The sequence below is a fragment of the Triticum urartu genome, chromosome 6A (genome assembly GCF_056163025.1).
Source record: "Triticum urartu cultivar PI428250 chromosome 6A, HENAU_Tu73, whole genome shotgun sequence".
NCBI lineage: Eukaryota > Viridiplantae > Streptophyta > Magnoliopsida > Poales > Poaceae > Triticum > Triticum urartu.
The window spans coordinates 67,461,448-67,487,141 of NC_141878.1; the positions used below are offsets into that span (position 1 = coordinate 67,461,448).

The following is a 25,694-nucleotide window of genomic DNA, read 5'->3' on the forward strand; positions in this document are numbered from 1 at the left end:
CTCCTTATTCACATATTCCGTGCCATTATCAGTACGGAGTACTTTCACGCATGCATTATATTGGGTCATGATTAAATTATGAAAATCCCTAAAACATTCAAATACATCACTCTTGTTTTTCAACACATAGACCCAAGTAGTCCTAGTGCGGCAGTCAATGAATGTGACAAAAGAGCGATATCCATTAAGAGATAATACTCCGCTAGGACCCCATACATCCGAGTGGATGGTCTAAAGCGGTACAGTACTCCTATTATCAGAAGATACATAAGTACTCCTAGTCTGTTTCCCATAGTGGCACGCATCACATACTAGATTCTCTTTGCTAATTTTATTATACAGGTTTGGATAAAGCTGACCCAAAATGACAAAAGACATATGTCCTAGCCTGCGATGATGAAGAAGAAATTCCTCCAGTGGAGAGTGAGACAACAAAGCAGCAGCAATAGGTGACATTGTTATCATCTAAGTAGTACATGCCATCACGCATGCTCCCTGTCCCAAGCCTTCTTCCAGTCCCAAGTTCGTGAAATAAGCACCATGATGGGAAGAAGATAGCAACACAATTAAGCTCGTTTGTAATGCAACTAATGGATAGCAGATTAATTGGGAACGAGGGAACATGCAGAACAGATGAAAGATGCATATTAGATCCACACTTGACTGTTCCTGACCCTAGAACAGTTTGAGAGGAGCCATCAGCCAATTTGACACTTTGCCTTTTTAAATCAGGAGCATAGTCAATAAAATTTCTATAAGAACCAGCCATATGTCTAGAAGCCCCAGAGTCAATTAACCATGGTATATAAGCAACTTCATAATTCATAGTGCAAGAATTTTTACCACCAAAGTTGGCAGATGCAGCAGAAGTGGATGCAATAGAAGCCTCGATAGATTGCTTATCCTCCAAACACATTCCCTTAAATTTGCTCCACCTCTCCCAGTCATCGACTGACATCTCTACTTTCATAGTTTGTGGGGCTTCTTCAATAATTGATGAGATATTTGCCCTGCCTGTAGGTCGCACACCATGCCCCCGGTTACCTCCACGTCCATCAAATACACGTCCACGACCCCTGCCACGCCACTCTTGTCCTCTACCCCGGCCTGCTCCAACTAATTCAGGACAAGAGACTCGCAAGTGTCCTGGCTGACCACATTCAAAACATTTCTTCTCATATATACTTGCTCCTGATCTTTGAAAATTTGCCCCTTCTGTAGCAAGGAAGGTTGAGCGCCTCTGTACGACGCCTTGTGTAGACGATCCTGTAGCCTCCAGCTTCAACCGAGTTTCCTCACTAATAATTGCAGATATTGCTTGCTCCAGGTTAGGTAGTTTCCCACTACCATACAATGCAGCCCTTCTGTTTTCAAACTTAGAATTAAGTCCATTTAGAAAATCCCTAACACGCCTCCTCTCGGTCCATTTATTGTATTTTTCAATGCACTTGCCACACTCCATCTCAATTGGATCATAATAATCCAAATCGCTCCAAAGTCGTTTCAGCTCAGAAACATAGTCAACCACTGTCTTCTCGCATTGACTCAGGTCCTGCAACTCCTTCTGAATCTTGCAAGCAAGCATTTCATTTCCTACTCCTGAGAATGTCCCTTTCAATAATCTCCAGATTTCAGAAGCTTCTTTAATCCTTTCAATTTGCTTAGAGATCTGAGGTGATACTGAGCTCAATAACGAGGCCCTCACAAGTGCATTTGTCGCCTTCCACTTCTGGCCTTCTTTGGAACTCTCATCTGCAGGCTTCTCCACCATGCCTAAAATATAACCTTCAAGCTTCCTAGAGACCAAAATGGTCTCTGTATGCTCTGCCCAACTCACATAACTCTCAGGCCCTTCTAATTTTACATGGAGCATTTGCAAAGGATGCACCTCTTCTTTTATCTCCACTTCTGATCTTGAGTTCCCTGCTTGCTTGTTAATTGCATCAAACAACACCCGATACTTCTCATCCATCGCCTGCAAAACAGCAGCAAGCTCCCCCGCTGTGACTCCTGCTGGGGCATTTTCATTGCCTGCCATACCTTCAGTTCCTCCACACCCAGCACACACACCTCAGACTGAGTACCCAAATGCCTGACCTGTTCAGCTCCAGCAACGAAGGGAATGCTCAAATCGAGTCACCGCAGCGGCTGAACCTCGTTGCCTGTTGACGTCCGACGCACCCTTGTTGACCAGCGCTGCGCCTCAACTGCCGCCAGTCACACTCCTCCACCACAGCCGACCAACCCAGCCCCGATTCAGCTCTCCACCACCGCAAATTAGGCCCCCAAGCCACCCTGCTCTGATGCCATGTTGTGGAACACACACCTAATCAGAGAGGAGTCGAAGGTGAGAGAAGGGGAAGACACTGGAATTTCTGGTCGGGGCAACCTCATCCATTCATCCTCAGTACAGATATTTACAGAGCTTCACTTTTACACATAAGACCTCTAGCTTTCCTATTATACAACAAGAGTACTGACATGGACCTCTGTTCCTAGTGTTTGCATGAGTGCCGGTGTGATTTTAAGTACTACAGCAAGTTCGTATACGTGGAGGTGAGTTGAAGGTATACGGCCAGTCGAGCTGTGTGATCATGTGTTCGATCCTTGGAAAAGCTAATATGTGAGCCTGATGGCTCTAGTCTGCTGAGTTCCTAGCAAATAATTTCAGCAACTGGGTTGATTAGTTCTAGAGGACTCAATATCCCCATATGCACCATGTTTTAAGATTTAAAAGATAGATGTGAATTTTTCAGTGATAACCAGTGAATACAATGGACCCCTGCCATGTAATGTTGAAGTCAATTATGGACGACAACGGGTGTTAACTTAGCTCAAATACGAGTAGTGCTGAATTTCTCTTTACTTTTATGTATTTTACCTAACTATAATTGATCTTTTAGGTTGGATTTACCAATGGCGGGAAGATACTGGCCTTAGACCTTGAAATTTATAACAATGGCGGCAACTCACTAGATCTGTCCCTTGCAGTCTTGGAGCATGCTATGTTTGAGTCGGAAAATGTCTATGATATACCAAATATAAGAGTCAGTGGGAAAGTATGCTTTACAAATTTCCCAAGCAATACTGCCTTTAGAGGTTTTGGTGGTCCACAAGGTATGTTGATCGCAGAGAATTGGATTCATCACATGGCTATGGAACTCAAGCGGACTCCAGAGGAGATAAAAGTAAGCATGGCCATCTTCATGGGTGGTGCTATCCTTGTCACCTAATTTTTCTTGGTAATTGATGTACTGTTTTCAGGAACTTAATTTCCACAGTGATGGAGCTGTGCTTTATTATGGCCAGTTGGTGCAGAACTGTACAATACATTCGGTTTGGGATGAACTAAAGGCATCTTCTAATTTTGTGGAGGCTCGCGAAGCTGTAAATGTCTTTAACAGCAATAATCGTTGGAGGAAGCGAGGAATTGCTATGGTTCCCACAAAATTTGGCATATCATTCACTACAAAATTTATGAACCAGGTGAATAGCTCCCCCTCACAAACTTCATAAGAAACCTCTACTACATTTGTGTAATCTCTATATAAACTCATTTTTTTATTGGGTTAGTATCTTTTGTATGACCCCGCAAAAAAAGTATCTTTTCTATGAACAGTTTTACTTCTTTGTACTTACTATATGATGAACTGAGCCGCAACAAAATTATGGCAAACTTATGAATTTGGCATTGCTACTTGGTAGGTCCTTGTTGGGACAACAGACATCCCCTGTCTGGGGGTGGGGTCGTTGTCATCAGATTTGTACCCCAGAACACATAATTATACTATCTTGCCAGCAGTGTACCATGTCGCTGGTGCTTGTAGCAGATGAAGAATTTGCAGTATTATATACCTTGATCGGTGTGGATCATGCATTTGGATGAAGTTCCTCTAAAATTTACTGTATCTTGTGCCATTTCTGGCAAGTGTATACTCCAGTACAATGATGATATTCTGAATCATTGTTTAAATTATAGATGTTCTATTGTAAAATATTAAACAAGTAAATACCTTAGCTATGGCTTACATTATGTTTGGTTACGTCGTTATTCAATCTGACACAAGTTTATATGGGTAAACAATTGCAGGCTGGTGCTCTTGTGCAAGTTTACACTGATGGTACTGTCCTGATAACGCATGGTGGGGTTGAGATGGGGCAGGGTTTACACACAAAGATAGCCCAAGTTGCTGCCTCGTCACTAGATATCCCTCTAAGCTGTGTATTTATCTCAGAGACAAGTACAGACAAGGTGAGGTTTAGAACCCATTGCTGGTAGGGAATATCCCTCTATACACAAGACATATCTACTTCGTCTTCATTTGTACATCGTACTTTTTCTGTTACTATCGATGGGGTGATCACACATTTCATATGCTTAGGTTCCAAATGCTTCACCAACAGCAGCTTCCGCCAGTTCTGATTTGTATGGTGCTGCAGTTTTGGATGCTTGTCAGCAAATAATGGCTCGGATGGAACCCATTGCTAGTAGGGGCAACTACAAGTCTTTTGCTGAGGTAATGTTATCAACGTGTCAATATCCTTAGTCTCTCACGTTTATCCTCAAGCACAGCTTAGAGGGATCTGTACTTGATCCCCAAGCACCCTGGGGAAAACCCTCAGTCCCTCACCTTGATGCCCAAGCACCCTCAGGGAAACCCTCAGTCCCTCACCTTATCCCCAAGCACCAACTACCGTCGATATCTGAATCAGAGACCCAAATATAAGTTCTCTCACCACATAGGTATGATTGGTCCTTGGTAGAGAAAGCTTTGTGCTTCCCTAGCTTACGGCATCTGCATTTTGTAATTAACATGTACTGCCATGCAGTTGCTACCTCCAGGATTGCATTATGCAACCCTTTTATGTGCTGTAGGTACTAGGTACTGAATTTCTCCTTCATCCGGAGAAGTGGCAGTGATGTCATCTTTGCCCTCTCTCATTTCACAGCGCACCACTAGGGCTTACAATTCGAGGTCACCCCCTTTGGGACCATGCTTGGTTAAAAACCCGACAGAGTGTGCCATCGAAATAATAATGTTGACTTATATGAAAAATATGGTGTTAGACAAAGGCTTCAGTTCAGCTTTACAAGTTTTCAAAATTAAATTAATTAAAAATATATATTATTCCAACAGTTCAATTAATTTTGGTGTGGCCTCCTGTTTTTTCCAGTTAGCTGAAGCATGCTACATGGAACGAGTAGATCTTTCTGCTCATGGGTTTTATATCACCCCCGATATTGGGTTTGACTGGGTTGCTGGCAAGGGAACTCCATTTAACTATTTCACCTATGGAGCTGCATTTGCAGAAGTTGAGATTGACACCTTAACTGGGGATTTCCACACAAGGACAGCTGATATTGTCATGGATCTAGGCTATTCAATTAATCCAGCAATTGATATTGGCCAGGTATGTTTACATGGTACGATAGAGTAGGATTCTGGAGCAGCAATGTCCTTCTCCCATATATTTCCTTTTGGATTCTTCTGTTAACTTCGATGGCTTATTCCAGATTGAAGGAGCTTTCATCCAAGGTTTGGGTTGGGCTGCCATGGAAGAGCTAAAATTGGGAGATGACAACCACAAGTGGATCCGACCTGGACACCTTTTCACTCATGGACCCGGCTCTTACAAAATACCCTCTGTAAATGATATACCTCTCAATTTCAAGGATTCACTGTTGAAGGTAAGTTCTCATTTTTGCATCAGTTGGATTTCAAATATTACAATAGAAAAAGGGCCTTGCTTCGGTAGACCCCCCCCCCCCCCAACAAAACGTAGAAGGGCATAATGGTCATACGGAAGAAACGTATGCCCACCTCCTATCATACCGCATAGACCGACGTCCGTATACCTTGACGAATAAAAAAACCGCCGCACGTGTAGAGGAAAAAAGTCAGCTGCACGATCTTCTAGCCCGCCTGACGATCACGCACGTCGATCACGCCCAGTTTCCAACTATGCGATCGCCGCCGACTGAACCACATCCGACGCCGCATCTGAACGTCGCCGCGGATCCGTCCCGCGTCGACCTACGCCGGCGACGTCTACACCGCGGCCCTCGTTTCCACGTCGCCGCCGTCTTCCATCTAACCCTCGTCTTGCACGTCGCCGTCGGACGGCTTGTCGGCTGCGACTGACCGTGCTGTCGTCTGCACGCCGCGGATACGTCGGCGACGTCTACACCGCGGCCCTCGTCTTCCACGTCGCTGCCGTCTTCCATCTAACCCTCGTGTTGCACGTCGCCGCTGTCTACTCCGCGGCCGAAGGTTTGCCATCTAATCTCCTCGTCTAAACCTAGCATGCTAGATGATATGAGTCACACATAGTGATCTAGGGTTTATGGTTGAGTAAACATGCCGTCGCAGCGGCGCCTCCCCGGACGACCGCATGTTGTAGGCAGATAGAGTTGCACTTGGGCATGATCCACAGTACAAACTTAACACGTGATGAATTCACAATGTTATGCAGTTTGGTCAGTTAGGCGTGTTGCCATGGATGAACAAACCGCATTGACGGGGATGATAATGGTACTAATAAGGCGACTCGGAATGATAACGATATTTTTAATGAAGATGATGAGAGCAGCGACAACGATTCCGTGTCGTCATTTGATATCTTGCCTCCGGAGGATTTTGATCATAATGAACATGGCGCAAATAGTGAAAACGTAAGTGCCGTATATTCTGATTTCATCTTTGAACCTGCAATGTATGGCATGGCTAACTATTTCTCTATGTATACAAATTTGCAGGAAGATGTGGATGTTGACAATGTGGAAAATAGTTTACAGGAATCATTCGCGGATAACTTGAGTCAGGTTCGTAGATAGATGTTGTACATCGATGAATATTATGAATTAAATGATAGTAGTTAACATATACATTTTCATATGAATTTTGTAGGAGGAGTCAGATGGTATTAGCGGTGATCACGATGAGGGGGAGATCGACATTGAGGAGGCTCGAAGGCAGCAGCAAATTGTGGATACACATTGGAAGGTGATGGCTATGACCTTTCGGTCGCAAGGTGATGCATATATATTCTATAACAATCACGCCAAAGAGAACGGGTTTAGCATCAGAAAATAGAAAGTCAAACGAGGTGCTTCAGGAATGATACGATACCGGAGATTTCTTTGCTCCAGGGCAGGTAGAAGGCAGAGCAAGTTTATAACCATGGAGGGCCGCAAGCGCAGGCTTAGACCGGAGACTCGTTGCGATTGCGGTGCACATATGGTGGTGAAGCTGGACAGAGAACGTGGTATTTGGTTTGTCGCACCATTCGTGGATGATCACAACCACGCGATGGCTAGGCCCGACGAGGTTTGTTTTCTGTGGTCTCGCATACGGATTGGAGAAGGCACGAGGGCAGAGATATTGGCGTTGGAAGCTGCCGGGATAAGAAAGCATATAATAATGGACAACTTTATCAACAGATACGGTTCGTACGATAAGTGCGGGCTTATCAGGAGGGATATTTACAATCTTTGTTGCAGAGAAAAAATGAAGCTCATCGCAAAAGGTGACGCAGAGACGGCAGTTGGCATTATGAGGAGCAGGAAGGAGAAGGACTCTAAGTTTTTTTTTGAGTATGTGCGTGACAAGGAAGGGCGACTGAAGAGTATGTTTTGGTGTGATGCACAGTCGCGGAGGGACTATCAGGACTACGGAGATGTGGTTGTGTTTGATAGCACGTATAAGATGAACAGATATGGTATGCCGTTCGTCCCCTTTGTCGGAGTTAACAACCACCGTTGCACCACAGTGTTTGGATGTGCCATAATTACTGACGAGACGGAAGGGACATATGTGTGGCTGCTACAGACATTTATGAAGGCAAATTGTCAGGTGTAGCCAAAGTCAATAATCACAGATGGTGACGCTGCAATGATCCGGGCTATTCGGACCGTGCTTTCAGATGTTTTCCATCATCTTTGCTCCTGGCATATCGAGAAAAATATGCAGAGGCACCTGCATTACAAGTCACTGATGAGTTCAGATCGCTCCTATACTATGCCACCTCTCAAGCGAACTTTGAGCAGAGATGGACCGCTTTCTATAATAAGTGGAAGACGGATAGAACTAAAGAGTGGCTTGACAGGATGTACAGGAAGAAGAGACTTTGGGCAGCTTCATATCTTTCCGATGGTTTTTTCCTTGGTATGCGAAGTAACCAGAGAAGCGAAAGCCTCAACTCCTGCCTTCACCTACACCTGGACTACGGTATGACAATAGTTGATTTGGTTATGCATTATGAGAACTGTATAGTTCACCTGCGTGAGAATGAGGCGTACGATGACTGTGAGGCACACCAAAAAGAACCACCGTCGGTTACTGAATATAAGGCACTTGAGGAGCATGCCGCCAAAGTATTCACACCTGCTAATTTTTACATCCTGCAAGATGATTTGCACAAGATGGGTCAGCTGGAGATATTTGAGACGCTCGTGGGAATTGAGCGTCAGACATATATAGTGACATGGAAGGATAACCACAAGTTCATGTATAATGTTGTTTATGAACCAGGTAACTCAGAAGAAACTATAACATGCAGTTGTCTTAGGATGGTTCGGAAAGGCCTGCCATGCAAACACATTCTTTTTGTTCTCCATCATCTGAGCATAACTGAAATACCAAAGTGTTGTGTCCTTCATCGGTTGTCAAAAAATGCGAGAGATGGATTGCCTGTGCAGCGGAAGAGTGATATGTTTGGATGGGGTTGGTCAGGGCCATTAGAGAGAGACCGGTATAGTCAAATAAGCATAAAAACCGCAGAGGCAGCTCATGTTGCAGCAAATGATCCCTTCTTGTTTGACGAGTTGATGAAGTGTCTGGACAACATAATAGTGCAGAAAAAGATACCAGAGGAGGAACTTATAGGAAGTAGAAGGTATGCTAAGCTTAAGAAGGAGGCAAGTCAAGCGCAACAAGTTGAGTCTGGTATTGGTGATCCTGAGAAAGTTTCGACGAAGGGTGCACCTAAGAAGGGGCGTTCAAAGGGGGGCCCCGATGTTACAAAGAATGGTAGGCCAAAAGATTTTACAGAGAAAAAAAGTGGTCCTTTATGCAGTCTGTGTAGTCTACCAGGTCATAACAAGGCTACATGTCGAAAAAACCAGAAGTAAGATGCTACCTTCTTATTTTTTGTTATGTTGGTACTTCGGTTTTACAAACTATATTTTCTCACCCATATTTTTATGTTATGTTCAGGAATTGGGCGTAGAGAAGCATCTTGCTATGTTGGAAGAATAAAAATGGTCGCATGAGTCTAGTACGAATAAACTATGTTGTTTCTTGTTTGTACTTGTGTGGCAGAAAACTTTATGTCTCGATTTATTTATGTGTGATGAAAATACTTATGCGAACATATGTGATATGACACATCATATTTGTTTAATGAATTGCCATCTTATTTGTACTGCTATATGAAAGAGTTCACAGTTTTAATATGCTGCGTTTTTGTTACTGTACCTGTTGCAAAAAACATGGCCGACCGTCGTTGTGCAAAAAAACATAGCCGACCGTCGTTGTGCAAAAAAATGCCCGACCGGCAGCTGGACCGCAAGTTGGGATATATTCCCAACCCAAATCAAGCCAACGAGGCGACTCAGGAGGTCCATATAAAGCCCATCAAGGGCCCAGCAGCCGGGTCCAACGGGGCGGCGATTTCAAGCAGTACTAGCAGAGGAGTTCGACCTGTGTAGCACGCCGGCATATTTAAGCTGGTCCTCACCCCCGTCAGCTTCCGAGGTGGGACTAAACTCCTTCGTCGGGCACGCGAGGCGACGGTGACTGGGCCGGGGAGGGGCAAGGCTGGGCCTGTCGTACTGGGCCGACATGGGCCGGGCGGCGACATTGAAAGAAATGGAGCCTCGTCAGCGTTGCGTCGACCGCATCGCCTTATTTAGTCCCACCTCGCCAACGGAAGGGCGCACCGACTGGCTTAAATAGCCGCGTCGGCTGTTTCTCTCGAACTCCTCTGTTACAAGCTCCTTGTCAGCCCCGTTGGCCTACTTGTGGGCCCTTGTGGGGTCCGCATCGACGGCCCGAATCGCCTGTCGGCTAGATTTGGGTTGGATGCACAGTCCTTGGGTCCACAAGGGAAGGTCGGGCTGTTTTTTTCTAGTCAAAATTTTTTTAGCAAACGAGGAGGCGTCCGCCTGCATTTATATGTGCATCTAAGAGCCAACAAACGGCGGCTGGCATTATCATCACATAATAATATTGCACATAAAGCCAGCCGTCTGCCTCCATTTATATGAAACTCTACGAGCCAGCAGACGGCGGCATCATCATCACATAAGCATATAGCACATAGCAGCTTAACATATATAGTTAGAAAATAAATATTGTAGCTAGTACCGACGACGGCACCTTTATTTAGTTGCGGACGTGCATAATCATGCCCATTACAATAAGAAAAGTCATAATATCAAAATTGTTCCTAGTGCCGTCAGCGGCACGTTTATTTAGTTGCGATAATAAGAAAAAGAATGTTCCCGTAGCCAAAAACCCATCAACAAACTAATTTCTTGTCCATGATCTTCAAAATCTTCTCTTTCATAGTTTCCATCGTGTTGCACTCTGAAAAAAGTATTTCAGCTAGAATGTGTCCTCTTGAAGCATTCACCTCAGCTTGATCAAACTCAAATATCCATTCATCTCCGTTCCAGTTTTGAATGCATTTCACCACAAACAGACCACAAGAAACTCTGTAAAAAACCTCGAGTCAGGCATTGCTGTGTAAGAGAAGTACTTAGAACTTAAACAGTTGAACATACCCATCCTTTTGTAACGGCATATCGTACTCATTTATTGGCCACGAAGATACGTCTGGATGTTCCATTTGTACAAGGGAGTTCACCTCCAAGGTATCTTTAGCTATTTCTGCCCTCTGAAATATAAATGTGAAGTTCATATGAAGTACATAACTAATTACTACTATCTATCTTGTTACATGTAAAGAAAGAAGCTTACCAGCTGCCTTATTTTTTTAAGAACTGCCTTGCTGCATTTACCAGTAGAATTTAAAACTTGAAACTCTTTTTTCTTGTTGTGCATGAGAATTGTTATCCAGTGACTTTCTTCCACATGAAACGGAAAGTATGCCTACAACAAAGTTTAGTCAAGTTCTTGGACACACAATTAGTTATGTACTACGAAGGATCATACAAATGTGAAATACCTTATCTGTAATGAAATACTCCTCATTAACTCTAGACACCATTTTAGTTTGGTTTGTGAAATGCTCCATAAAATGGTGCTTAGAGTTCTTAACCTTTCCTTCAGCACGAAGAATAAGCCAGTGTGACACCCAAGATGATAAAATGTGACGGTCAGGACGAGGATTATGGGTCTGCATATGGTTGCAATAACTATTGATGACCTGAAAATAACATAACAGCAATACTCCTCTTAGAAAAAATTAAATATGACATGTACAACTTCATATAATTGTTGTAATACTTACACCGCCATGCAACCATTTTTTCGCAATGATGGCTTGAAGCATATCAGTTGTACATGTTTCCCCAGCAATTCCTGTCATGTGCACAACAGTTTTCCTACTAAGCTTCGCTGAGTCTGATAGTGTCTTGATATAAACCTTCGCGGCCTCTATGTGATCCTCAGTAATGTAATCGGTATTAATCAGAACGTCTCTTATACCAAACAAACCTAAAATATAATCAAACAATGAGTAAATAAATTGTGCATGGAAGGAATGAAATATCTTCAAAACAAAGTACATAACACTTACTTTTCTTTGGACGTTTATGTCCACCGATCTGCTGGAAGGGTGAAAGAACGTACTTTGACTTTTTTCTCTTGCGTTTCCCATCATTCTCCTCAGTGCCACTTTCTTTCGCATTCCCATCATTCTCCTTAGTGCCACTTTCTTTCGCATTCCCATCATTCTCCTTACTGCCACTTTCTTTCGCTTTTTTAATACGTGTGTTCAGACTATCCATACTAATCTCCTCAGATTTATCGGCGCTAGACCCGTCTGACACTGCATTTATATTCTTGGGGGTTGAAGTAACTGCTAGAAAGTCATTCGTGTCTACCGTTGCAAAAGATGGGTCGGTTGAATTACCATTCTCGTCAATAACGAAGGGGTCCCCTTCATCTCCTGTACCGGGTGTGTTGAGATGCATACCTTTCTCACGTGCGGACTTCTTCCCGTTCCCATTGGTGAAGGATGCCTCCACCCCGTTGTCCATATCGTCCTTTGCAGGAGTTGATTTTACATCTGGAAAATATTTTGACGGACCATACCTCCTCATCCAGTTCTCACTGTGCTCCACAAACTCAACATCACTAAACCCTCTATTTGTCTTGAAGACAAGACCTTTGTTCTCCAACTCCTCCAGTACTATCTGCAATAACACATGGGAAGCAGTAAGTACATGCAAAGAATATGAATAATCTCATGTAATTTGAATAACACATCACTAATTACCTCAGCACATTTTTTAGGGACAAGGCGAATTTCTTTCTGCATATCTTTGATGGTTTTCATAATTTGATCTAAGGTCGTGTCCTTGCTTGATGAAGCCTCGTCTCTATTATCCTTCCTTTTCCGCGAACGACCTGTTCTATCAACTGGCTCAGATTCTTCCTCCACAGATTTCCCCTCATGAGCAATTATCATCTGTCTGTGCTTCTCACTTATTATGTCATCAACCTGTGCCATGTTAAATCATTTTAAATTACTCACCATGAAAAACGTTCCATAACTCCATGCATGCAAACCATAAATACTTACCCTCCCATTCCCGCAGCCGTACGATGTGTCGTACGCATCACGCTTCATAGCCTCGACTTCTGGCCAGTTAAGCATTAGCGGATACTCATGCGCCAGTGGATCAAATGTCTCGTCATCAAGTGGCTGCACTTTCTCCCAAAACAAGTATTGCATGAACATGAAATATATTAGCAATCTTAACAGTCCAGACTATAGTTCAAAATAACATATATATAACATACAATTTACCTGTATGAGAGCAAGGTTTCCCACCGGCCATGTAAATTTTGTACGATCCGATAAAGTCTTCGTGATGCCATCGACGCAAACGCGTAAAGTAAACGCGTTCCAGTTAAATGATTTAATGCTCTCCACATCCTCCACTAGCTTGTAAAAAGCATTAGGAACTTCTACCGTGGAGTCTGGTGCAAGAACAGTGCCTAGAAGAACCAACATAATTCGACGCAGGAAATCATCATCATACAATCCACTAGTAGTGATGTCCTGTATAAGCTGGTCTATCATTATTTCATTCGTACTCGAATCTATGAAATGACTCGGCACCTTCACTTTCGCCTTTAGCCCCCTTTACCTAAAGCTTTCATGGCATCTCTGCCCTTGTTCACTAGGCCAAAAATATCAAACACATCTTCAGTGTGCAATGATATCGCACCGTTTCTTGATGGCATAATGAACCTTTCTGTGTCCAATGCGTATGATTTAATCATAAACTTTAGCAGACACTTGCGCATGAGCACACTAGGAATCATCAACATTTGTCCTAGTCTAGTGCTTGCAAATCATTTTTTTTCCTAGAGGTCAGTTTGCTGACAAGGAGACACCACTTCTCAACAGGACAGAAAATATGTCTGTAGTCCTCCATCACTACGAATAGGAGCAAATAATATATTAGCTACTTTTCATGTGTACATGATGAATGCATCGTTGAAAAAACATAAAAATTACCTCCCACCAGTACGGCCGTCGGTGGCCGCGGGGGGGGGGGGGGGGGAGGGGGTGATGGTGGTGATGACGACGCCGACTGCGTGCTGTGAAACCGCGGCCGCCTACGTCAGAATCTTCGGCTGGCGTGATGTAGACGGACGACCACATTGGATGGCGTGCTGTCGATCGGTGGACGGCAGATGAGGTGTTCTCCAACGGCGGCGGACGGACGGCGGATTAGGTGTTCTCCACCGGCGGCAGACGGGCGGCGGAGCGGCGTCACGGGGCCAGAGCGGGTGGATGGACGGCGGCGTGCTGAAGAGGACAGGGTGAGGGGTGTCAGGGGATCGGGGGTAGATGGCGGCGTGGGTTAGGGCTTGGGGCAGGGCGTCGTGGGTGACGAGGGCATATGGCGGCGGGCGTGCCAGGTGCTAATCACGATAGATTCGGTCGGACCCGCGTCGCTTCTGTCTCCACTACCGTCCGCAATGATTGGGCCGGGCCCCAGACGACACGGGTTGATTAGCGTCGGCGTGCAGCAGCCATTCTAGTTTAGTCCCACCTCGGCAGCCGAAGGATGTCCAGACCAGTTTATATAGCCGCCTCTGGTAGTCCATGCATGGTCATATCTTATATTGTGATATGACTCTACATAACTGCCCGGCAGTACCCTGTCTGGTAGTGAACTACCCGGGCAGTTAGGTAAAGTCACATCATAGTATTAAATATGTTTATTTTGTCATTTTGTTTATTTTTTTAACTTCAAACGGAAAACAAATTTTTTTAAATATGGTTCCCAACTACGGTTTTTTTTCTACTCCGTCAAACGTCATGACACTTTTTCCACACGTTGCCATCACCATCCACAGAACCCACGCCAATTCGCGTATTTTTCCGGCGCTCGGCGCATTTTCTAGGGTTTTCCAGGTCGAAAATCACAAAAACACTGCCCGGACGTGACGCAACGTTCGTTTTGTGTCCGCTTTCGTTCCAACCTTGCGTGGGGGCCTACGTTGGCCGTGCCCACATGTACGCACACTTTGGTGCAATTGCACGCATGCGATCACGTAGCCTAGTGCAACCAGCTACTTCTCGGTCTGCCGGGGAGTGGGTTCCCAACTACGGTTTTTTTTCTACTTCGTCAAACGTCACGACACTTTTTCCACACGTTCCCATCACCATCCACAGCACTCACGCCAATTCTCGTATTTTTCCGGCGCTCTGCGCATTTTCTAAGGTTTTCCAGGTCGAAAATCGCAAAAACACTGCCCGGACGTGACGCAACGTCCGTTTTGTGTTCGTTTTCGTTCCAACCTTGCGTGGGGGCCTACGTTGGCAGTGCGCACATGTACGCACACTTTGGTGCAATTGCATGCATGCGATCACGTAGCCCCAGTGCAACCAGCTACTTCTCGGTCTGCCGGGGAGGGGGTTCCCAACTACGGTTTTTTTTCTACTCCGTCAAACGTCATGACACTTTTTTCACACGTTGCCATCACCATCCACAGTACCCAGGCCAATTCTCGTATTTTTCCGGCGCTCGGCGCATTTTCTAGGGTTTTTTAGGTCGAAAATCGCAAAAACACTGCCCGGACGTGACGCAACGTCCGTTTTGTGTCCGTTTTCGTTCCAACCTTGCGTGGGGGCCTACATTGGCCGTGCCCACATGTACGCACACTTTGGTGTAATTGCATGCATGCGATCACGTAGCCCTAGTGCAACCAGCTACTTCTCGGTCTGCCGGGGAGGGGGTTACCAACTACGGTTTTTTTTTCTACTCTGTCAAACATCACGACACTTTTTCCACACGTTGCCATCACCATCCACAGCACCCAGGCCAATTCTCGTATTTTTCCGGCGCTCGGCGCATTTTCTAGGGTTTTCCAGGTCGAAAATCGCAAAAACACTGCCTGGACGTGACGCAATATCCGTTTTGTGTCCGTTTTCGTTCCAACCTTGCGTGGGGGCCTATGTTGGCCGTGCCCACATGTACGCACACTTTGGTGCAATTGCATGCATGCGATCATGTAGCCCCAGTGCAACCAGCTACTTCTCGGTCTGCCGGGGAAGGGTTCCCAACTACGGGTTTTTTTCTACTCCGTCAAACGCACTACACCACAACACTACATCCCCAACAGACAAGTCGGTAGGGAAAACAACGTCCACCGGAAGACAATCGGTCGAGAAAGACTATTGCCGACCGACCCTGTCTGTTGGGGAAAGTCCAGACGGGAAAGCCTTTTCCCTACCGACATATCTTTCCCGACCGACTGTTTGACGGCCATCCAAAGCATTGCCGACCGACTTTCTGTTGGCCCTGCTATGAACTTTTCCCGACCGACTATCCGATGATAAACTTTGCCGACCGACTGTTCGATGGTACTTTCTTTGCCGACCGACTTTCTGTTGGCCCTACCATGAACTTTTCCCGACCGATAGTCCGATGGTACTACATTTGCCAACCGACTTTCTCTCGGCCCTGCCATAAACATTTCCCAACCAACAATAGGATGTTATCTTTTGCCGACCAATAGTTCGATAGCATTTTGTTTAGCCGAGCAAGATATATTAATACCCAACCGTTATTTGGCTTGTGCCTTTCCAAACAATATCAATCAAGTTGCATATCTCATTGCAACATAGGATATCCTTATAGGTAAAAGTAACTAACTGAAAGGAGGAAGCATTTATGTTTCAATCACCAAGACACCTGATTGGTTACAAAATGAAAGATGCATGTCCAATGTTTCATTGTTTGCTCCATTACACAAAATACCCAATTGACAAGACACCATATAGGTTTACAAAATGATAAAATACACAATGATTTTGCTCCATTACACAAAATTCCTAGCTGACACAAACTGCCATCTTCATGCTTACTTCCTGGTCCTCTTGTATGTCATTCCTACAAAGGATAAAAGGGTGACCAGTGAATTCACGCATTCATGGAGATAATGGAAAAATGATAATTGTATAAAGCGCCAATGGCAAAAACAAACTGGGATTTTAGTATTATAAATACAGGGCATGTTCTAATTAGAATCTGTGATGGGTTAGACATAATAAAGCATGAATGCCACACCGACCCACCATATAGCCTGTATGAATCTCCTCGATCTGCAGACCAGGAAGTATATTAAATGGAAAAGGAACATATGCATCATCTGGCCACAAGGCAACAATTTAGCATGTCCAGACACCCAATTATTGGGAGCAACACATCCACCAAGGGACACATGAAAGTCATTTTTGAAGAAAAGACTGCACTAGTTCTCTTTCTTTTTCTTCTCTGGGGTGGAAAGACCACACTTTGCTGCACTAGACAGCAATACATTAGGCAAAAATGATTACTATCTAATACACAACTAGAAGTTTCAATGATGAGTGCAGCATGGCCTGGGAAAAGCATTCTCAAAAACTCACGTACATCAGGAGGTTATACATACATTCCCTACGTTAGAAATGAATTTCAATGAGAAGAATCTATCCGAAATCATTTCTAAATGCGGTACTAAGCACATGAGGACATGCAAAATACCAAACAAAAAGTCAAAAAGTATCTGAACTTAAACTGCATCTGACTATTATATTCATAAAAGCATCGGAGAAAAGCATCTATACTTTAGTGCCACAAATTAGATTAAATTGATGACTGTCCTCTGATCTCACTGCACTAAGTTGTCGCAATTGCGGGACAGATGTGGGCGAATTAACAATGACCTTTTTAGAACTAACTTGCTTATGCCATATGCATGGTAGGATCACCATTAAGCACCTGACTTGCTACTGCTCAGGATTCAGAAACTGAGAAGATTTCTCCTATACAGTAGAAAAATACTGTTAGGTCGAGGAGGTATGCACATAAATTAATTTTCAAATAGATATCAGCGCTTTAAATGGAATATCATGAAGCTTTCCTTCCCCACTAAAAAAACTGGGTGAAATTTATCTAAAGAATGTTCACTTATGATAACCAAGAGAAACTAGTATCTGTGCATACAAGTGTTTTAGAAGCAACAAATGGAGTACTAATAAATTAAAGCCCTTAGCTACACCGCTGGTCCTTTGCTTTTTTAAAAAAAACTTGCAAGCATTTCATATGTGAGTGGAGTCCTTCTTTTGTTCAGTCAATCACATGCTGCTAGAAATAATAGAAGATCTTAGCTAGCTTCATGCCATATCTTAAAATGCATCTAAGCTACACCAATATGAGTTGCTCTGCAACGTACAGATACACAGTAAGAGATGTATTCAAAAATAAGTAACAAATTTCCTCATGGATACAATGGCCTTATAAACCAGAACAGTATACAGTTGTTAAACCATTCTCATTGCAAAATTGCCAAAAACTAATAAGAAAAATGCAACTGTAACATCTATAGAAAAAGATTGACAATAAATTAGAACCAACTTTTCATATTTAGTCCATTTTCGAAAACTACTGAAGAAAAATAACAAAAATACTACAGCTGGAAATCTATACAAGCGAAAAGGTAAAATTAGAAAACCAATTAATACATATTAACTCTTCATTCCAGAAGTGAACTATTCTAGACGTTTTACAGAACTAGTGAAGCAAATTCACAGAAAATACTACTGTAAACTCTGTAGAAGCATGACTGTAAATTACAAACTGCAAACATACGTATTTAATCTTGTTTCCAGAAACTAAAGTAAAGCTATACAAAACTAATGTTCCAAAATTACAAATAAAAGATGTTGTAAGTTTATACAAGCCTAAGAGTAAAACCTCTTAACTGATCTATTCTAGAAGTTACAGAACTACTGAAGCAAATCTATAGTGAAAATAAAACTATAAAATCTTTAGAAGCATGACTATAGAAATACAAACGGCTAGATATACATGTATTTTGGCTTGATTCCATAAAAAAACTGTACTATGTACTACAGAACTAGTGTTGCAAAATTATGGAAAAAATAAGTAGCAAGTCAATACAAGCCTAAGTGTAAAACCACTTAAGAACTGAAATAAGCTACAAGCTTTACTGAACTAGTTTTGCAAAAATACAGAAATACAACAGTAAATCTATACAACCATGAGTGATGCTATGTCTTCCACCCGAAAATCCTTGATTGATGCTATGTCTTCCTACCGAAATTCCTTCTGCTAGAATGGAGCATTGAGACCAACAATTTAACAAACACTTGCATTATGTTGCCCTATAGCAAGAAATAAGCAGGAGGGATAGGAACAGGGAAGGACTGGATGTGGGGAGAGAAAAAGTAAACGATCCCTTGTTGTTGGCCGGAAAGAGTAGCAAAGCTCCAGCCTCTAGGTCAATATCGTCCTCATAGAAGTCATCGACGAAGAGGTCTATTTCCGCCCGCTTGCAGAGCCTATGTATGGTGTGTCTCAACTCTCACCTAGTTAAGAGGATGAAGATTTAATATACTCCTTTAGTGATCTAAACACTCTTATTTTGTTAGAGGGAGTACCTAGCAGGATGGCTTTTCTGCCACTCCAGCGACCGCATCCCACAGGCATATATGGAAGAAATAATGTGAAGTGTAGATGTAGGTCGCCACAGTTGCTTGATATTAAAAGCGAAGACCAGTATAGATGACTGACAGTACTTCCCACATGCATTTTACGCACAGAATCATGTGGCAACGTGGAATCCTTTAAAACAGAATATCTTCAACATAAACTTCATAGCTGAATTGTGTTTTTTTGGAAGGCATGTCTTTGTTTCTATTTACTCCGTGTCCCCTTGTTTAATCTGTCACTTTATTCTCTTCACTGCAGGGCGTTCCAAACCCAAAGGCCATCCACTCGTCCAAGGCTGTAGGAGAGCCCCCGTTCTTCCTCGCTTCCTCCGTCTTGTTTGCGATAAAAGACGCAATTACAGCGGCCAGGGCAGAGGAGGGTCATCTTGACTGGTTCCCCCTTGACAACCCGGCAACACCTGAAAGAATAAGGATGGCGTGTGTTGACTCCATTACCAAGAAATTTGCCAGTGTATATTACCGTCCCAAGCTTAGTGTATAGCGGCAACACCTAGAAGGTAAATAAATGTCTACATGTTCCCATTGAGTTTATCTTGTTGGGAGCAGCAGGGGAGGCTCTGTTTTGACCTTCCCATCAGGACCATCAAGAACTTACATGTATAAACTCTTGCGATCTTCTAGTAGTACTTGATTAAATTAAGTACACAGAGAACTATCTGAAGCTCCGAGATGATATATATTAAAGAGATCTATATTGAACAGAGTGAGCTAGACGTGGGAACTTCAAAAATCGTCGACAACTTGTCATGCCGAGAATTTAGATGCATATATGTTCTTCAGTTTTTTTTTCTGAGGGTACGCCAATGGCGTACCTTAGCTTTATAGAAGGGATTTGGTAGGAGCTAGGGCCCTACCGGATCTAGGGCGTAGGCTGTAGGGGAAGGAGAGGGAAGGGCGAGGGCTGGTGCGCGGTGGCTGGCGGCGTGGCGCCGTCCTTGCGTCGGGAGCAGCGGCGGCGAAAGCATGAGGCGACTAGGGTTTAGGTCTCCCGGCTCCCTAAGGGAAGCTGAGCAAATATTGATTGCTTCTTGCTTGATTAGACTGATACGTCTCCTCTCCTTATATAGAGAGGTTTACTTGACTCATAAGCAAACGATCCTAATACGATAAGATAATTGGGCTAAGCCCCTAATTAAGATATTTGGGCCATAACCCACTGGGCTAAGCCGCTATGCCGGTCATAACACTTCTCCCCGCCTGCACAAACAGCTCGTCCTCGAGCTGTAAGGTGGGGAAGCGCTTGCTGAACTCCTTGAGATGATCAACCAGTGTCAAACAGCTTCCCGACAGCTGGGGCGGCAAGGTCGGCGGCGACGGCGTCCTCCGAAATGTAGTCTGCAACCTCCAGGTAAAAGAGTCGCGGGCAGGCGTGGCCGAGCGTGTAGGGATCGTCACAGTTGAAGCACAACCCTTGGCGGCGACGCTCGAGTAGCTCGGCCGAGGTGAGCCGGCGAAACGGGCGCGCCGCGGTCGCGGCGAGGGGTGCCGCGGAAGCCTGAGCGGGATCTGGCCAAGGTAGCGACCCAGTGGCCCGGGACGGTGACTCCAGCTGGACGGCCACCGCGCGGCGCTTGAACGTGCAGGCATAGTACATGGCCGTCTGGATATCCTGGGGTCCCCGAAGCTCCACGTCCACGCGGATGTGATCATGAAGTCCACCGACAAAGAGGTCGGCCCGCTGCTGCACCGTCACGCCCGACGCGTGGCATGCTAGTGCCTGAAAACGGTCGGCGAAGTCCTGAACCGTGGAGGTGAAGGGAAGGCGGCCTAGCTCCGCTAGGCGGCTCCCGCGGATCGGGGGCCCAAAACGAAGGAGGCAGAGCTCGCAGAAGCACTCCCAAGGGGGAATGCTGCCCTCGTCCTGCTCGAGGGCGTAGTACTAGGTCTGTGCCGCGCCGCGGAGGTGGTAAGAGGCGAGCCAGGTGCGCTCCGAGGCGAGGGTGCGCTGCCCGCGAAAGAACTGGTCGCACTGGTTGAGCCTGTTGAGGGGGTCCTCCGTGCCGTCATAGGTGGCGAAGTCGATCTTGGCGAACCGCGGCGGTGTCTGGGTCGGAGCGTCGTGTCGAGCTGGCTCGGAGGTGTGGAGTAGCGAGGCGGGTGGCGCCTAGTCGGAGTACTCCGGGTAAGGACCCGCGGAGCTGGATGGCCCGCCGAACTGCAGAAACAGGGTCGGCTGCTCCGGAGCCGTGGTGTAGACCGGCGACGGCGAAGACCCAGCCGCCCAAGCTGGTAGTGGTGACGGGGAGGCCGGAAACCAGACCTGATGTATCGGAAAGCCGGCCGACGAGGACGCCCCTGAGCTGGGCAGAGGTGGCGCCGGTGGTTGCAGCATCGGTTGTGGAGGGTGAGCGGGTGCGTCGGTTGCCGCGGAGGAAGGCGGCTGCAGATGCCAGAGGGGAGCTGCAGCTGGCGGCAGCGGCAGATGCCACTGAGGAGCCGCGGCCGGAGTGGTCTTGCCGGGGTGCCCCGCCTGGAACGGCAACCCGGTGCAGGCCGGCGCGCCTGGGCCGGCCACGACAGCGTGGGGGAGCCTGCCGGGAACGGCAGCAGCGGCTGCCCGCTGTAGGCAGGCGCGCCCTAGGATGGCCACGACAGCGTGGGGGAGCCCGCCTGGAACGGCAGCAGCGGCTGCCTGCTGTAGGCAGGCGCGCCCTGGGACGGCCATGGCATCGTGGATTGGCCGTAGGCGGCGATCAGCGCAGCCGGTGGAGGTGCGTACGGCCCGGCCATGTACGGTTGGTACAGGTTCAGAAGGAGTCCCTGGACGGCCGTCATGAGATCCCGCAAGGTATTGGTGACCTGTTCCGGTGTGAAGACGGCGGTCGTTGGGGGTGCAGAAGTGATGGGGCCAGGGGCGGTGAGGAGTCCGCGGTGGTGACCGGGCCCGACAGCGTGGAGGCCCCGGCGGTGGTCATCGGGGCGAACGTCATCGGCGCGGAGGTGGAGACGGGCAGCGGCGGCGATGGTGTTGACGAAGACATGATCGAACCCAAGTCTCTGGATACCAAATTGATAGGAGCCAGGGCCCTACCGGATCTAGGGCGTAGGTTGTAGGGGAAGGAGGGGGAAGGGCGAGGGCTGGTGCGCGACGGCCGGTGGCGTGGCGCCGTCCTTGTGTCGGGAGCAGCGGCGGCGAAAGCAGGAGGTAGCTAGGGTTTAGGTCTCCCGGCTCCCTAAAGAAAGCCGAGCAAATATTGATTGCTTCTTACTTGATTAGATTGATTGATACATCTCATCTTTTTATATAGAAAGGTTTACTTGACTCCTAAGCAAATAATTCTAATACGATAAGATAATTGAGCTAAGCCCCTAATTAAGATACTTGGGCCATAACCCACTAGGCTAAGTCCCTATGCCGGTCATAACAGGATTCTTCAGTTTGTTTTAAATTACAGATGCTATGTGGTTGAACCAAGCTCAACGGTACCACATATAAAAAACACTTCATCTCAACCCCAGCCCTCTCCTCGTGGTAAATTAATCTGTGGCCCCTCATAGGTCTGCTTCTTAATAATTCTACATCACTTCACGTAATTGTAAAATAGATTATGCTCATTATGTAACCGTAAAAACAGAAAATGCATTCTAGTTGGAACACTTAAAGGAGATTAAAGAACCTTACCAAATGTATATAAGCTTAAAATTGCAATATCCTATCCACATTGGCATCACATAATTAGCTACTATATACAGATGACATCCTTGTGTTTCGGTAGAAACGAGAAGCTGAATCAGGACAATAGCTTTTTTTATCCAAAAACATGCAATAAGTTTTTTCCAGTCGTCCCCCGTTGTGCATTGATAGAAAACCAGTGATTTAAAGGCCTAAAACTTGCAATTGATTCTTACACCTCAAGGCAGCAAGGAAAGCAACATCTACATACAATTTTCTTGAATTTGTCAGACTTATACATTCTCAGTGACTCCCATGCCTAAACTCGTGACTGGAAATAGGCGGACTATTTTTGATCTAGGATGAGAAAAGAGGAATATTTAGCACACATGACAGCATTGTGTGGTTTGTAAAGCAAGTTCCCTAGTATATGACACCTGTTTATAGCCGAACCATGGCCAATTGAGTATTTTGGAGTTAACCAATATTTTCTGGGCCACAAAAAAATTATAAGTTTGCATGCCTTCAATCTTTTGTCTTCATTTCCACACTGTTATTCTCATAAATGGAGAGATCGACATCTTGCACTTATGAAGCACCTGCAATGGTACTCAGGGATGTTAAAATGATGATTCTATTGAATATAGAACGCTCATGTATCTGTCGGATGCAGAGGCCGGGGGTGATCCTCCTTCTCCAAAAAAAAGGCTCTTGTGCTCACCAACGTGAGCTGACGGTTGCATATATATACTTGCGTACATGCCATTACTAGATGTTAGCGCACTGCATATACGTGAGTTACTGATTTGTTAACATTTCTGAATTTCTACTGACAAGATGTGGCCTGTACTTAAAGGAAGATGTTTGTCACTGTCAGAATATGGAACCCCCCCCCCCCCCCACCCACCCACACACACACACAAAAGCATTTTCGTCTTTTTCTGAAATTGGAGCCACTCAATTGCTGCTCACTTGGTGTGATGTTTCAGTACATGTTAATTTGTCCAAATGATGAATGATTAGATGTGATGAGAAAATGATTTAATTCGACTCTGAACTATGTAATCCTAAAGTTTTGTATAGTCCGATCCTGAGATGATTCTGAATATCGTCTTCCTGTTACATGTTATATCTCGCTTTCATGATAATTTCAGGCACTGGAAATGGAAGTAAAATGCAATTCTCCATCGTCTGATGCATTGTTTTTGGATTGAGAGCGTATCTGTATCCATTACAGGAAAAATACAATGAAACACCAGAACAACCAATGATCAATAAATGGATATCACAAGCCGACACAATGCAAAGACCTCGGTGTTAGCAATAGCAACTTGATATTATCAGGAGGCAAACGCCATCATATATACATGTACAGGGGAGGCCAAAAGGCCAGAATGTAAAAGGCCAAAGGCCATCATAATTATAACTCTAACACTCCCCATCAAACTCATGGTGGATCCACAACACTGAGTTTGGAGAGATAAAATTCATGTTGTGCTCTAGTTTGGGCCTTCGTGAAGAAGTCCGCCAGCTGTAACTCGGAAGGCACATACTGAAGAGCAATAACATGGTCCTGCACACCAGCGCGCACAAAGAAAGCATCAACACCAATATGCTTGGTAAACTCATGCTTCACCGGGTCCCGCGCTATACTGATAGCACCTGTACTGTCTGACAAGAGTGTAGTAGGTGCGGTAACAGTAACACCAAAATCCTCAAGTAACCAGCGTAACCAAGTCACCTCTGCTGTGAGAAGAGCCATAGCTCGCAACTCAACCTCTGCACTCAAACGGGAAACTGCAGTTTGTTTCTTTGTCTTCCAGGCAATGAGAGAGCCAACAAGAAAGACACACTCAACAGACTGAGCAGTCAGTTTGGTGCGTTCATGAGGGGCAATCAAAACATAGCAAACACAACCAAACAAGCAAAGTGTCGAATAATCAGGAGAAGGACCAGAAAGACGCTCAAGAGGAATACCACCCTGTAGAGTAGCAGATGGCTGAATGTTGATGAGATAGGTGGAAGTGGTAACAGCCTCAGCCCAGAAGTGAGGCGGAAGAGAAGCAGCGATCATCATCGCACATGCCGTCTCAAGAAGGTGACGATGCTTGCGCTCAGCCACACCATTCTGAGCATGAGCACCAGGACAAGAGAACTGAGCAAGAGTACCCTGCTCAACAAGGAATCCTCGGAGCGCATGGGAGATATACTCACCAGCTGAATCTGCGCGAAAAACACGAAGGAGTAGAAAACTGGGTATGAACCATGGCAACAAATTTTTTGTATATAGATAAGACCTCACTACGGGAAGACATGAAATAGATCCATGTGTACCGAGAAAAATCATCTATAAAGATAATATAGTAGCGATGACCCCCTTTAGAAGCGAAGAGAGCCGGACCCCAAACATCAGAGTGAAAGAGATCAAAAGGGCGTTCGGACGCTGACTCACTATGAGGATAGGGTAGCTGAATCTGCTTGCCAAGCCTACAACCTAGACAATCCAACGAAGCATTACCGAAGACAAACCCCAGAACACCGCGATGAACCCAAGATGAGAGACGAGAACCACAAAAATGGCCAAGACGATGATGCCATTGTTGAAAAGAGCTGGTAGCTGTAGTAACAGGGGCTGTGAGACTGCCGGCGATGGCAGCGGAGGGAAGACGAAGCCAGTCAAGCTCCCAGAGACTATCAGAGCATCGAGGGCCAGCACCAAGCAGGGCGCCCGTGCGACAATCCTGAATAGAACACGAATCAAAGTCGAGAATGACCCTACAACTAGAGTCTACAATCTGACCACCAGATATGAGCTGCATGGTAAGTCGAGGAACATGAGCTACAAAGGGAACAT

At 45.4% G+C, this 25,694-nt stretch overlaps 3 protein-coding genes across 4 annotated transcripts; 2 read left to right on the plus strand and 1 right to left on the minus strand.

The window, feature by feature from the left end:
- Positions 1-482: 482 nt before the first annotated feature.
- Positions 483-2,038, minus strand: LOC147963964 (uncharacterized). The gene is made up of 2 exons (XM_087526810.1): positions 844-2,038; positions 483-526 (listed from the first exon to the last, which is right to left on the minus strand). The coding sequence occupies exons 1-2, from the start codon at positions 2,036-2,038 to the stop codon at positions 483-485; spliced, it is 1,239 nt and encodes a 412-aa protein (XP_087382936.1).
- A 2,052-nt stretch (positions 2,039-4,090) lies between these two features.
- LOC125527994 (xanthine dehydrogenase-like) lies at positions 4,091-19,708 on the plus strand. 2 transcript variants are annotated; one of them, XM_087528373.1, is made up of 5 exons: positions 4,091-4,252; positions 4,383-4,531; positions 5,139-5,412; positions 5,516-5,689; positions 19,466-19,708. In XM_087528373.1, the coding sequence occupies exons 1-5, from the start codon at positions 4,154-4,156 to the stop codon at positions 19,706-19,708; spliced, it is 939 nt and encodes a 312-aa protein (XP_087384499.1). In that variant the 5' UTR covers positions 4,091-4,153. The 2 variants fall into 2 exon arrangements, with proteins under 2 accessions (XP_087384499.1, XP_087384498.1); XM_087528372.1 differs by having other exon boundaries at positions 4,383-4,517; positions 5,176-5,412.
- LOC147963965 (protein FAR1-RELATED SEQUENCE 12-like) lies at positions 8,005-9,277 on the plus strand. The gene is made up of 2 exons (XM_087528751.1): positions 8,005-9,126; positions 9,216-9,277. Exons 1-2 carry the CDS (start codon positions 8,108-8,110, stop codon positions 9,226-9,228), a joined length of 1,032 nt encoding a protein of 343 aa, XP_087384877.1. The 5' UTR covers positions 8,005-8,107; the 3' UTR covers positions 9,229-9,277.
- Positions 19,709-25,694: the final 5,986 nt, after the last annotated feature.

What these genes read in the sequence shown, in the direction of transcription:
- LOC147963964 (XM_087526810.1), bottom strand. Translation starts at nt 2,038, where the DNA reads ATGGCAGGCAATGAAAATGCCCCAGCAGGAGTCACAGCGGGGGAGCTT. An exon ending in TGCATCTGCCAACTTTGGTG is followed by an intron (nt 527 to 843) that starts GTAAAAATTCTT and finishes TGCTTATTTCAC; the next exon opens with GAACTTGGGACTGGAAGAAG.
- LOC125527994 (XM_087528373.1), top strand. Translation starts at nt 4,154, where the DNA reads ATGGGGCAGGGTTTACACACAAAGATAGCCCAAGTTGCTGCCTCGTCA. An exon ending in CAGAGACAAGTACAGACAAG is followed by an intron (nt 4,253 to 4,382) that starts GTGAGGTTTAGA and finishes TCATATGCTTAG; the next exon opens with GTTCCAAATGCTTCACCAAC. An exon ending in GCTGAGGTAATGTTATCAAC is followed by an intron (nt 4,532 to 5,138) that starts GTGTCAATATCC and finishes TTATTCCAACAG; the next exon opens with TTCAATTAATTTTGGTGTGG.
- LOC147963965 (XM_087528751.1), top strand. Translation starts at nt 8,108, where the DNA reads ATGTACAGGAAGAAGAGACTTTGGGCAGCTTCATATCTTTCCGATGGT.